Source organism: Megascapheus bottae, chromosome 5 (genome assembly GCF_031878675.1).
Source record: "Megascapheus bottae isolate mThoBot1 chromosome 5, mThoBot2.hap1, whole genome shotgun sequence".
In the NCBI taxonomy this organism is placed as follows: Eukaryota; Metazoa; Chordata; class Mammalia; order Rodentia; family Geomyidae; genus Megascapheus; species Megascapheus bottae.
The window spans coordinates 41,610,455-41,625,266 of NC_143513.1; the positions used below are offsets into that span (position 1 = coordinate 41,610,455).

The window sequence follows — 14,812 nt, forward strand, 5'->3', positions numbered from 1 at the left end:
TAATGAGTATTTTTTGCACATAGGCAACGTATGAACATTTTCTTACAGATTGAAAAATGCAAAGTGATGGCCTCCAAGAAGAAGCCCCTGTGGCTGGAGTTTAAGTGTGCTGATCCCACAGCCCTGTCAAATGAGACCATTGGGATTATCTTTAAACATGGGGATGATCTGCGTCAAGACATGCTCATTTTACAGGTACGCCCATGGTTAGGAGCCCCCTTCAATTACCTGAGAAAAGAAGTCTGCATTCTGTGGAAATCATGCCTTCTACTGATCCTAATCTCATTCTCTCATTTCATATGATGAACAGCAACCAAAGGTCATATTTCACTTGGTGAAAAGAGCTGTGACCATGCCATAGATAGATATAATCTAATGTGCATTGTGATCTCCCCATCCCTTCCAAGATGTATAGCCAACATTCCCCAGTAGCCAGATCTATTTCCTACCTTCTTCTCTTACACATCTTAGTCTAGACTTGATTGTATAGCATGTTGCCAGATTTATCCCAGCACCCAGTTCATCCCTATTCACAGACATAGCTCCAGGCCAATGGCTACCCTCCGCAGGTCACTCTCTTTTGATGCATACACACTAACGCAGATGAATGATTTAATGTAAAAGAGGGATGAGGAAGAGGTAGGTGACAAAAGAGATCAGTAAGGTGACTGACAAGAGTGAACACAATATTAGAGGAAAAAAGTAAAAGGTAAAGGTCTCAATTCTGACTATTTCCATATTTGCCAAAATCTTCAGCTTCACAAATCTATACAGAGATTCTCCAGGTTCTGATTGTTCAACATTATAGTGGAGACAGTTTCTAAAACCATATAGTCTATTTAAAAAGACAATGATATTGACTTTGAGATAGACTATTTAAACACTGACCAGGTTTTTCATTTCTTTAAGACTCTTAATTTAATGTATTTCTAATATGGAAAGCATAATATCTTTGGCTTTCTTCTTAAAGATTTTATGAGTGTTGTCCAAGAAGTATTTTTTAAAGAAAAGCTTTCATTCCTGTCCTTAAAACCCAATTCTAAGTGAATCTGTAGAATCTTTTAAGTTGCTCAAAGATGAGCACTTTGAAAGCAAATGTATCTGTATTTCTCATTTTGAAGGAAAGTCTACAATTGTATTTGAGTACTTGGTTTTATTGTTGAGGTCCATAGTTAGGCAGATTAGGGCAAGTTAACTAAACTCTCTAAATCACTGTTCCTTCATTCAGAGAACAACAAGAAGGATTACATTCTCAGTGTCAGATTATTGGTAGGTGCGCCCAGTAAGCAGAGCTTGGTAAAGACTGCCTATTATCATCCTTGCTGTTATTGTGGCTCAAACATGTTATGGCTTGAACATGTCCTACAGATGCTAGAGTAGAAATATGCACAAAGATGTTATACTTGTGGGAAAATATTCATAACCAGGTAGACATCTTGAATAGATATACAATGAGCCATAGCTAAAATGTACCTCTGAAGAAGTATTTTTCATTCTCTCCTCCAAAATACATTTCAGGGACTAAATTTATGAGCCTTACAATAAGAAGATTCTCTAGCAAGTTGGTCAGTAAAAGCAGAGGTGCTTAATAAAACAAAGACCCAGACATAAGTAACTCAATTTATTTTTGAAATCCTAACAGCTTTGGAAGCTGAAATTGGGAGGATCATAGTTCAATGCTAGCCCAAGCATACATGAGAGACTCCTTCTCAGGTAGTAGCTGGGGGGCAGTGCCACATATGTGACATGTCAGCTGCATCTGAGAATCTACGTTGCAGATTAGCTGAGACAGAAAAGTCTGCAAGACTATCTCATAGGAAGAATTCGGGTGTGGTAATATGTATCTGACATCCCAGTTATAATGGGAAAAAGCCTAAAATAGGCCAGTCATAATCCAGGCCCATTCCTGGGCAAAAAGTGAGGCCTATGTCCAAAAAAAAAAAAATAGCTTCTGCCACCTTGGTGCTGGTGGCTGTAATCATGCTTATAATCCTAGCTACTCAGGAGACTGAGATCCAAGGATCATGGTTCAAATCCAGCCAGGATAGAAAGACTGTGCAACTCTAATCAATTAACCACCAGAAAACCAGAAGTTGAGCTGAAATTTAAACTGGTTGAGTGCCAGCCTTGAGCAAAAGAGATCAGGGACATTGCCCAGGCCCTGAGTTCCAGTCCCATGACTAACAAAAAAAAAGAAACAGCTAGTGTAGAAAAAGTACTAGAGATGTGGCTTGGCAGTAGAATGCCTGCCTGGCAAGCATAAGGCCCTAAGTTCAAAGTCTAGTACCACCAAAAGGTAAAAATCATAGTGCTAATTAAAATGTAACAAATAAAAGAAGTATATAGTCTACACTTGGTAATATATTTTATGTTACCAGATAAGATTGCTATTTTTAAGGGAGAAGAAAATATATTGAATAAATATATATTTATAGTAGAAATGCTTATGTGTTTTTATGCCCAGATTCTACGTATCATGGAATCCATTTGGGAGACTGAATCTCTGGATCTGTGCCTCTTGCCATATGGTTGCATTTCAACTGGTGACAAAATAGGTACGTAGTTATGACAGGAGAAAATACACCACTCAGCTAATTGTAATTCATTTGGTTCAGGCATTTAATAAAGAAAAAATTGAAACCACCATCCATACAAAAAGACAGAAATGTTCCCAGGCTAATGAATGTGACTCTCAATTTAAGATATGCATATGTTGAAAATACATGAGTGCATGACTCAAATCCCTATGACTATATATGGAAATTACTTTAGTAAGATCTTGTTCCCACTTTTACTTTTCTACCTCAAAGCTTTAACTCATCTCATTACACACTAAACTCATCTCCCACAAGTAACATTTAAAATTAGACAGAAAGATGTCATTTATTTTTAAATGGCAGGATTCACATTAGCGAAGCTATTACACACTATATTGTACTCAGGCACTTTTATAGACATTTAACATCTTAATATCAATCAAACTTTTTTGCCCAAGTTTCTGATGTGAGAAGCAAACAAAACCATTGACATTGACATTTGACCCTGTGTATGTGTGTGTGATATATATATATATATATATATATATATATATATATATAGAGAGAGAGAGAGAGAGAGAGAGAGAGAGAGAGAGAGAGAGACGGGAGAGCTGGGAGTGGTAGCTCACACCTATAATTCTAACTACTCAGGTGAATGAAATCTGAAGACCACAGTCTCAAAAGCAGAAAAGTCCATGAGACTCTAATATCCAAATAACCAGAAAAATGCCAGGAGTGAAGCTGTGGCTCAAGTAGCAGAACACTAACCTTGAACGTAAAAGCTAAGAGCTAAGGGACAGTGCCCACATCCTGAGTTCAAGCTCCAGTACCAGCACATGCACACACACAAATGATGAATGAATAAATAAATGAATAGGTAAATAAAATAAAAAACAGAAATAGAAATGTATAAATTCCTCTCCTTATTACCACCAAAGCCAACACTTTCCTCTTCTTATTCAGGGACACTGAGATAATGTCCCACACAACTTTTATGTCCTCCTCCTCTTCTTTCTCCTGGAAACAATCAGCCACACAGTTGTAGAAATTAACCCTGTGGCAAAAAAGGCCAAATAACCCCAAAACAAAATAAAATGAATAAAACCAAAGCAACATAATACCTCTTGTTCTTCCACTCAACCAAGATACAAGTCCTCCTCCTTTGGGGCAGGCTCCAGGCCCTGGTCTTCATCAAACTATGCATCTTTGTGTAGGAATGATCGAGATTGTCAAAGATGCCACAACAATTGCCAAAATTCAGCAAAGCACAGTGGGCAACACAGGTGCCTTTAAAGATGAAGTTCTGAATCACTGGCTCAAAGAAAAATGCCCTATTGAAGAGAAGGTGAGTTCGTACATCTCCCACCCCCTCCCCCCAAAGCCCTCCAAGATCGCATCTATCCTGTAATGGAGATTCCAGCAAAGGGCCATCCAGTATCCTACCTCCAGAAATGCGGTAAAGGAAGGCGTTTTCCATGCATGAGCCAGTGGGTTTCCTCTGATATCTGAAACAGAGGTACTCCACATGTCTTCAATATTTCCTTCTCCCTTAATATATGCTTTGCATAGAATTTGGTTCTGAAAAATGATCTGTAAGTGCTGTGTATGTGTGGTGTGTATGTGTGTGTGTGTGTGTGTGTGTGTGTGTGTGTGTGTGTGTGTGTGTGTGCATGCCCGTGTGTGCTCACACTTGCGCATACACCAGTACTGGAGCTTGAACTCAGGGCCTAGGCGTTGTCCCTTAGCTTTTTCACTCTAGACTGGCACTCTATCACTTGAGCCACACCTTAACTTTGGCTTTTTCGGTGGTTTATTGGAGATAAGAAACACTTAGATTTGTCTTCCAGGACTGGCTTCAAACCCTTTTAGTAATTTTTGTGGCTGTCTATTTTTGTTTTTCAGCACCAAGATTTTAGCAACTATTTGTAAATTCTTTCCTACCTAAGACATAGCATATCCCCAAACAGCAATGTATAACTTACCACAGTAATCTAGTCTAAATGATAAGCTAGGGACGCTGAAAATACCAGGCTGCCAGTCCTCTGAAGCAAACAGACTCCTCTCAAGCTGGATGCTTAGGCTGGCTAACTGGCTGGCATTTAAATCTCTATGGCTTAACACGCCAAATTTGCATACTTAGCAGCCTTTCGGAGGAAGAAATACAATTAGTAACACTTGCTAATCTGTTTTACTTGTGGATTTCTGATAGGGACAGACTTTGGGTCAGAAGCAAGACACATGTTCACCAATGAAGGAGAAATTGCTATGGCTTCTGACCAGTTATAGGCATGTGATTCACAGAGAGGATGTGAACCCTATGATTAAATTATTGTTTCCTTGGCTCTGATTTATCCACTCTTCACCTAAAATATAAAGCAGGGAAATGCAAAAGTTGGCACTGGGTAGATACAAATGAAATCAGGCACAACTCACTGGCTCTCTGAAATCATTTGTAGAACAGTGCTTTGTTGTTTTTTTTTAAAGCCATTTGTAATAGATTTGTGCTGTCCTTGAAATAATTAATATTCCAGTGCATGTTCTTTAGTTTCAGGCAGCTGTGGAGAGATTTGTTTATTCCTGTGCTGGCTACTGTGTGGCAACTTTTGTCCTTGGAATAGGTGACAGACACAATGATAATATTATGATCTCAGAAACAGGTGAGTTTGTTGGCTGTAGAATAGTCCTTTAATGTAGTAAAATACACGTAACATAAAATTTCCCGCCATAGCTATTGCTAAGTATCCAGTTGAATGGCTTTAAGAGAATTGATTGCTGCACACTCATCACCGCCATCCCCCTCCAGAATACTCCACTTTCCCCTGATGTCCTTGTGAAACCCATGCCTCATTCTCCCAGCACTGAGGCAGGAACCTTCATGAGGTCAGTGTCCTAGACAGACTACCCCCTTGAGGAGTAAGGGAAGAAGAGGAAGAAATAAGGCTGAAAGGTAAAAGTTAAGGGGCCAGCAGTTTAGCCTAGAGGTAGAGTGCTTGCCTAGCATGCATGAAGACCAGGGTTCAGTTCCTTGGTACCACATACATAGAAAAAGCCAGAAATGGTGATGTGGCTCAAGCCTTAAGAAAGCCCAAGGTCAGGGCTCAGGCCCTGAGTTCAAGCCCCAGGACTGGCCAAAAAAGGGGAGGGAACAAAGTTAAGTCAGGGGCCAACAGCTGACTCCCATCTTCGCAGATACTCGGGAAGCTGAGATCTGAGGATCATGGGTTGAAGCCAGCTATGGGTAGGAAAGTCCATGAGACTCTTATCTCCAATAAACTAATCAGAAAAAGCCAGAGATAGCATTGCTCAAGTGGTAGATTGCTAGCCTTGAACACAAAGAAGCTCAGGGATAGCACCCAGGCCTAGAGTTCAAGCTCTAGGTCTAAAAGTTAAGTCGGAATGTGGTATCTTATGCCTGTAATCCTGTAGAGACTGGGAAGAAGATGGTTCTTAGTTATCCCAGACAAAAAAAAGTCAGCCACTTGTTATCTCAACAAACAAACCAGGCCTGGTGATGTGTCCTTGTGATCCCTGGTACTAGAAGACATAGTGAGGAGACTCATGTCGTGAGCTCAGCCTCAAGCAGGAGACCCTATCCAAAAACAACTAAAGCAAAAAAAGAAATGGAGAGATGACTCAAATGGTAGAATGGGTGGCTATCAAGTGCAAGGCCCCAAATTCAAACCCCAAAACTCAAACAGGTGAGCAGTAAGTCAGAGTGAGAGTAAGGAAGCTAGGATGGGACATTTTCCAGAAGCTGATAAGGGTAGAGGCCCTCATCTGTCAGATGTTATAGAGAAACAAGAAAACCTCTGAGATAACTTTAAATTCAAAATATTCTGTCTTCTTGAACTCTTCCCCTCTTGTCTGGTTTACCATCCATTCTAACAGGAGCCAGTAGTGGTCACCATATTATATTTTTATATGTGAATTTTGAATAAATGAAAGACTAGAGTGCCAGGTGTGGTCATACCAGCATTCAGAGACTAAGGATAGGAAGAACAGGAATTTTAGGTCAACCAGTGTCCTGTAGGATCCATCTCGACAAAAGAGGAAAGGAAACTAAAAAGGGTAACACAAGGCATTTGTGGGCTATCAGAATGATAAAGGACCAAATGAATATGAAGACATGATATGGCAGTAGAAATTGACAGAAGTGACATATGTTAGCACTCTGGAGAGGCAGCAGGTGAATAGTTGCCCCTCCCCTAGGCATGAGCCATCAATCTGTCCCTGAATAACTTGGAAACCATGAGCCAGTCTTAGGCATATAATGGTGACATATTAGTCAGTGTTGACTTAGTGTTTCTAGGAGTATTTATTTTTTGCCATTCCCAGGGCTTAAACTCAGAGCCTGAGTGCTATCCTTGGGCTTTCTCAATGCTAGAACTCTACCACCTGAGCCACAGCACCATTTCTGGCTTTTTTCTATGTATGTGATACTGAGGATATCAAACCTGGGTCTTCATGCATGCTAGGCAAGCACTTTACCACTAGGCCAAACTCCTGGCCCCTCTAAGAATACTTTGGAGTGAAGAATTTTTTAATGGCATTTGGCTCCCATCAGAAGCTTACCAGGTCACAAGACATGCTTCATTAAAAATTGCTCTGTGGCTACTACTTTCACACATCTGCTAAGACCAAAAATACTACAAGCAAGAAAATAGGAAAAAATGCTCTCGCCCAAGATAGTTCATTTTCAGTCAATGCAAAAAGTATTTCAAGAAATTAAAATGTTATTACAAGCACTCATGCCATATAATGATGTCAGACATTTTCTTCTCCTAAGGAAACCTATTCCATATTGACTTTGGACATATTCTGGGGAATTACAAAAGTTTCCTGGGCATTAATAAGGAGAGAGTGCCATTTGTGCTGACTCCAGACTTCCTGTTTGTAATGGGGACATCTGGAAAGAAGACAAGCCCACACTTCCAGAAATTTCAGGTATGTCTCCTTCTTCACTGTTGTAAATACCAGCCAACCATGTATGGCAGCTCACTGTTCTCCCATCTCCTTCCACTTGGGGCTCATCAAGCCTTTTCTCTACCACTTCTGCTATTGGCACCCCTCCCTCCCCCATCACTTCTTCCCACACCCCAAGTGGAAACTGATGTGTCCCAGTGACCCTCCCACCTAAGACTAAACAACAAGTGAAGGTTTTCCCTACACGATGACACTGGACAGTATGAGAAGCTCAGGAAGGGAATCTGGAAGAAGGCTCAGGACTAGATGAGTATCTAGTCACTGCATTGACTAGAAGGCTTAGACTTCACACAGAGTTTTGGCTCGCCAATCATCATGAGCTGTATTTTATTTCCATGGCTATGTATTTTATCAGTGAGGAAGACAGATCTCCTTGTTGTGTCTAGGCTTAATGTTCCTCTGTGGAGCAAGAAGGAAGCATCCCTTTTCCCCATGGAAAGCCAGTCAGCCTGGCCATGCTCAGAGCTCAGGTTTGTCCTACTTGCCTAATGTCCATGAGTCTCCCCTAGCTCTGCATACTCTCACATTCTTTCCTGGTCTATATCCAGTGAGTGTGTGTATGTGTGTGCATGTGCCAGTACTAGGGCATGGACACTGTTCCTTAGCTTTTTGATCAAGGCCAGCACTCTACCGCTTGAACCATAGTGCCACTGGCCTTTTGCAGGGAAATTGAAGGTATAACTCTCACAGACTTTCCACAGGCTTCAAACTTCACTCTTAAGATCTGAGCCCTCTAGGATTATAGGTAGAAGCCACCAACAATCAGTGAATAGCCATTTTACTTTGTTGTTTGTTGATTTTTTAGTTTGGGGAATGTTTTTGGTGCTGATCCTAAGGCTTGAACTCAGAGCCTGGGCATTGTCCATGGGCTTTTTAGCTTAAGGCTAGCACTTTCCCACTTTAGCCACAGCTTCATGTCTGGGTTTTTAGAGGTCAGTTGTAGATAATAGTCTCATAGACTTTCCTGCCCAGGCTGACTTCAAACCATGATCCTATATCTCAACCTCCTGAGTACTTAGAATTCCAAGCATGAACCACCAGCTCCCAACTTAATATTGTTTTGACTCAGAAATTTCAAGTATCCAATAAGAATATTTTACACTTTTAAATTCAATAAATGTTCATGAACACTTCCAAAATGTGTGACTATATCTATTATATAGCAACACCAACATATGCTGATATATGATATGATATGTCCATTTGACTGAGTTCCCTCTTAAGTAGCATCTCTACTAGTGTCGTAAACATGCAGTGATTTGCTCTGTGCCTTTCAGGAGCAAGCCTTTGCCCCAAGGCCCCTCCTGAGTCCTAAGTCCCATGTGACCCTGGACAGGTACCATGGGCTTTGAGCTGCTCAGGAACCTATTCTAGGAAGTATTTCCTTGTAACCTGTGTGTTCTTGATTGTTCTGAAGAACTTAGTAATACAAGTTCCAGTGGTGTTACAGAAATGGAGATCTTTGTGGTCTGATAATGTTAGGGTTTCAGCGTGTGTGTTTCTGCATAAACACAAATAGGTTTCAGACTATATCCAGGGACTTGACCCATCTCAGTCCTGTTTTGCTTTAAAGTTAAAAAATTTATACTTTGTAAATTTCTTGGAAGAGATAAAATGGTTTAGGAAAAAAAAAAGAATCTGGAAGAATTCTGCCTTTTAAGGGGAAAAAGCAGTCAGTTTTACTCTCCTGGACATGAGGTTCATCTGACTAGCAGCATTAAATTGTCACTTAAAGAATCATACAACCACAAGAATTTGGCATTGCTGGCAATTATGTATTATGTATTATTATAGATATTGTATATTATGTAATATGCAATGTATGATACATAATATATAACATGCTGCACATTATACACACATACACATACATATTTTCTTCCTATTTTGATGGATGGGGTTTGAATTCAGAACTTCACACTTGCTAAGTAGCCGTTCTACCACTTGAGCCACATGTCCCAATCCTTTTTGCAAATTAGCGTATTTCTCAGACAGGGGCTCTAGCTTTTTCTCCAAGCTAGACTTGGAGACTACAGTTCTCCTCCTACCTGTCTCTCCTGCAGAGCTGGAATTACAAGCATGAACCACTACACCTAAACACCGTACCTCTCCTGTGGCTGACAAAGTTTCCCTAAGCCTATCCCACAGTAACTGTGTCACTCTGTGCAATCCTTTACTTTTCTTTGTTGTTACTGTTGTAAGGAAAAATCTTTGGTATTGGGAGGCAAGGAGATCATCTTTGCCTTTACTGGAAGCTTATACCCTAAGCAACACATTTGCAACAAGCCCTCACACAGGCTCTCCTCTGGGACTGAGTGTTTCTCCACTGTTGTGATCACCTGGGCAGCTTTTTTCTTAGGCTTTTAGACCCCTTTCACAATGGATGTGAAAGGCACCCAGCGCTCCGGCTGAAGCGGGAGGATCACAAATTCAGCAACAACCTAGACAAGACCATGTTTTAGAAAACAGAACAAAACACAACAGCAGTAATAACAACAAAACATTATAACCCAAACAGCATCTAGAAAGTGCTCACCACCAAAACAATGCCTTTATAATGTTGTTGTACTTACCCATGTATGTATGTGTTGGAGGACCTGCCTACATTTTAAGTGTCTGTGAATATACCCACGTTGAGCCTTAAACACAGAGTATATACATGGTGATCAAAGGCTGGCACCTTTGGAGCAGACAAACTTGACTTTGAATCTTAACCCTGCTGCTTAGAAACTGTAGACATGATGAAAGTTACTCATCCTTTCAGAGCCTTGCTTTCTTCATTATAAAGGCTTACTTCATGTGGTTAATTTAGGGACCATTCATTTCTTGTGTTTATATAAAGACACATTTAGTTCATTTAGTTCACAGTCCTGAAGGCTCCAGGCCAAGCCTGTGTAGCTTGATGGCTCTGGTTCTCTGCTGACACCAGATGGTAATGTGGAAACATGTCTAGGAGCAAACGACTCCCCTCTCAGTTCAGCCAGGGACAGAGCTAGGAATTACTTAAATGAAATATGTATAATACTAGGCCAACAGAGATTCCGTAAACCACAATCACCATTAAGATAGCCATCATAGAGGCTCTCCAACTTCAAAAACTTCTAAGGTAAGAAAATATTTTTTACAGTAAGACTCTAGGCAATATATAAAACATGACAAAGCAGCATGTTCTACTAAAAAAGCACATGGAGTCGCAAGTTTTGATGCTCTGCTTTCCCTCCCTGTCCCACTCTCTGCTCACCCTCTTCCATCTTTCCCTACCTTCCTTACACAAGAGAAAGCTGAATCCCATACTTGGAAATAATGAAAGTACAAAATTTCCAAAGTTTTCCTGCTTGGCAAAGATGGGTAGCAAAATATTCATCATTTAACTTGGATTGGAATTTTTTTCTTTTCCTCTATTCTATTAATCCAATATGTTCTGTTTCTTCGTTCTTAAGCTTCTTTTTGGAATTAAAGTTCTTAAACCTTAGGGACCATGTGTGTAAACACTATTGAGCAAACAGACCTTTAGAACCTTATATAATCAAGGCATCATCTTTAGGCAAGCTGAGAAATGATGTCTGCATTTGCATTTTGGATGACAGATGTCCTCATTTCCAGTGGATTGCTGATTTTGATCTGATGAGGTTGATTAATACAAAGTGCTTGTTTCAATGACTTGTGAAGAAGGAAGGAGAAAAGTTGACCCATTTTCTGTTAAGGGTGAGGTGAGCTTCTCCATAATGAATAAAAGTGTGAGTAGCCAGGGGCTGGGAAAGAAAATGATCTGAAAAAGGAAGGTTGAGCTGTCTCACTTCTCTTCCGAAGTAGCTGGTCTAACCTGGGATATTTTTTAATTTTTTGCCAGTCCTGGGGCTTGAACTGTCTCTGAACTTCTTTTGTTCAATCTAGTGCTCTACTATTAAGCAGCAGCACCACTTCCAGCTTTTTTTGTGTATGTGGTACTGAGAAATCAAACCCAGGACCTCATGCATGCTAGGCAAGCACTCTACCCCTAGGCCACGTTCCCAGTCCCTAACCTGAGACTCTTATTCATAACTTACTTTTACAATAGGGAAATAGTTCCAAACCATACTATAATGATATGCACACACAGCATTAAGGTCTATTATTTCAATCTAACAGCATCTTCTAATCTCTGTAGCAGCATCTTACCAGACAGTGCCAAACAGGTATAGCTTAATGATGACAATTTTCATAAATAATTCTCCTTAGAAAAATATCTCTTCGGGGGAGTTGGTGGAAGGAGTACCACTGATCAGGATGCATTGGTCACACAAATTGATGTGTTCAACCTAAACCCTTTTGCACAACTACTTAAAGACAATAACAAAGTTTATTTAAAAGAAAGTAGAAGTAAAAAAAAAGAAAGTAGAAGTATTAATATAATTAAGGTATTATTAGGGAAAGATAAGACAGGAAAAATATCTCCTCTACTAAAAACATTTGTTTAAAAAAATTTAAACAAAGCTTAATCCACTAATTGTGTGTGTGTGTGTGTGTGTGTGTGTGTGTGTGTGTGTGTACTGGCACTTGAACTCAGGGCCTGAGCATTGTCTCTTAAGCTTTTTTGTTTGAGTAGTGCTCCTTCACTTGAGCCATAGCTCCACTTTTTGGTGGTTAGTTGAAGATAAGAATCTCCGACATTCCTTCCTGGGCTGGCTTTGAATCATAATCCTTAGATCTCAGCCTCCTGTGTAGCTAGCTAGGCTTACAGGCACATGCCAGAGACACACAGCCAAACAGAGCAGAATGCACCATGGAATACATACACATAGGACATATTGAATACAGGACAGTATTCAAGAAGCATAAACAACTTCTCTTCTAGACAAGTATGTTTAAGATCTTCTTTGCCCATACGAGGCACTAAACAAATGTGTAAGGTAAATCTGGTCATCAGGGGAGCCAAGTAGCATTTAGAAGCAGAAGCATGTGAAGTGTCCTTAGAAGGCACTTGCCCCTAGATGTCACTGTTAATAAGCATTTCCTCAGCTTTTGAGAGCTGTGCCTTGTATTGAATCTAGGCTGCTAGAAATTTTGTTGCCAATGTTTCCAGGCCCTTCCCTGTCTCCAGCACCAGCAATCTTTTCCCATGCCAGGCTGCACAAGTCCTCAGCCAACAGGCTCACTCAGCCTGTGTCCAGTTTTCTTGCAGGATGCTGACTCAGCAAGTTGATTAAACTTAAAGGTTTAAGTAGTGCCAGTTTGTTCCATATTCTACTATTTTCTGTCTCCTCCTCCTTGGTACCCGAGTCTTCATGCTCATGTGTACTTATAACTTGCTGGCTGGCCCTTCTTAGTCTCCTGTACCACCCTATCATAATGAACAGGCTCTATTCACCCGTTCAGTGCTCTGTCAAAAACAGGATATTGATTCAGCATGCATTTAAATACCTACTATATAGTTCAGGTGCTGGGCCACCTGTGGTATAGCATACACATTGCTCTTGAAAAGACCTAGAGAGCTTTCCAGTTTAAGCTTCTTCAAATGTAATTATCCCCCAATCCCTTGTGATTTTGAGGCAGTGAGCCTTGCCCCAAGACTGGACTAGAAGTTTTCCTCCTTCTTTGCATTGGCCCAGCACTGGACCAAGCACAGAGTACAGGTGCTGTTCTAGATGCCACGCAGCTGAAGAGAGATCCACACAAGGTGGTGCTAAGAAAGACCCTGTAGAGTGAGTTAGGAGTGATTTACAGAGGGGACAATTGATCCTGCCCTGAGGATAGAAAAGATTCCTTGAAACAAAGAAGTGTCCATTTTGTCAGGAAGGTGCAGGGATCAGAGGGAACAACATCCAAACAGAAAGAACAGCATGAACAAGTAGATTAAGGGAGAAAAGTACATGCAATCAGTATTTAGAAACAAAGTACAGTTGCCTAGTGTGGGTAGAGCACAGGGATCCAAGGGTGTATGTTACAATGTGAGTCAAGGGAAGAAATTTGGGTCCAGCTTGAACTATCACATGGGCTGGAATAGGAGGTAGAGGGCAGAGCAAAGCAAAGAAGTCCTTGGGAACACAATGGATTAACCAGAAATTAGTCTAAGTAAGGTCTATGGTAGGTCAGAAGGGACATGATGAATGCATCTGTCACAATGTGCCAAGCCAATGACGTATTCTTTCCTGGAATTTATGCTCTGAACCACAAACTAGGTCAGGTTCATCCTCCTGCATCCCAGGATGAACGTGGAGTTCTTTATATCTCTCCATGTCGTCCTTGGGAAAAGGCCTACCATGAAATGTCCAGCACTGGTCATTTGTAGGAGAGTCTGAACATGTTGGTATAATGTCTCCTCTGTGGAGTCATCAAATTGTTAATACTTCATTTAGTTATTGAATTTAATCACTGTTCTTTCTGCAGAAGATATGAATCCAACTCTGGCGAGAGGCCCTTGGCTGGATTTATGGGCTAATCTATCAGCAGTATCACTCAGTGCCTAGGTCAGTAGACCTAATCAAGAGTAACAATTCTTCTGACATCACTCTCTCTCGGTATTTAGTTTCTCTGAGAGAATTGTTTTGTCTGCCTTAAGAATACTATCAAGGATGCCATTTGTCATGTTACAAAGTGTTTTCTCATAAAGATTCTCTTGAGAAATTTGTATGGGTCTCAGTTGCTACAAAAGTACTGCCTCTCTTAAAGAAATAGAGTTATGATTTAAAAACATAATCCTTCTAACCACTGGATGGAAAAGTGAATTAGAGTTTCTTTTTGGCTAGAAATATTTGAAGATTACCCATTGTAAATATAGAATTTCTGATGTGTGGTTTTTAAATCAGTTTCTTTCCCTGACCTATTGTGGGTAATTGTCTTTGTTGTTCTCTTTCTTTTTCCTGTATTATTTTGAGTTTTGTATATCCAAGAGTTACAATTTACATTGCTATTGGAACACAATAAATATACATACAGAGAGACACTTCAACATATAGAACAGATTAATTATAGCCTTTAAGTTTCTAACAAATATCTAGCCAAATATTTGAGAAGATAACTGTATAACCCTTTTCCTGACAAACATTTAGTCAGAGGATAACTTTCAAGTTATAAGACTTCTAATTCCAACTCAGTAAGCACACAGCTAATTGCTAGACACATTTTATTTTAGCTTAACAGAGTGTACTTATGCATTATTAATTTTGCAAATCAATGACCACCTCTAGTCTGTGAAAATAACTCCTAAGATATTGACTTGACAGTGCATGGGTTCTTATGAAAATAAATGATAAAATCCTTTGCCCTGGATTGAAATGTCTTTTTCCCACAGAGTTCTTTCTCTAGCAGGCAGG

The 14,812-nt window shown here is 40.2% G+C and overlaps 1 protein-coding gene across 1 annotated transcript in view; it reads left to right on the forward strand.

The window, feature by feature from the left end:
* Positions 1-14,812, forward strand: part of Pik3cg (phosphatidylinositol-4,5-bisphosphate 3-kinase catalytic subunit gamma) — a 34,084-nt gene that overhangs the window by 10,028 nt on the left and 9,244 nt on the right. Inside the window, exons 5-9 of the mRNA XM_090332983.1 lie at positions 49-195; positions 2,465-2,555; positions 3,752-3,882; positions 5,083-5,194; positions 7,324-7,481. Of these exons, the coding sequence (XP_090189109.1) occupies positions 49-195; positions 2,465-2,555; positions 3,752-3,882; positions 5,083-5,194; positions 7,324-7,481 (639 nt within the window). The remainder of the gene's footprint in view (positions 1-48; positions 196-2,464; positions 2,556-3,751; positions 3,883-5,082; positions 5,195-7,323; positions 7,482-14,812) is intronic.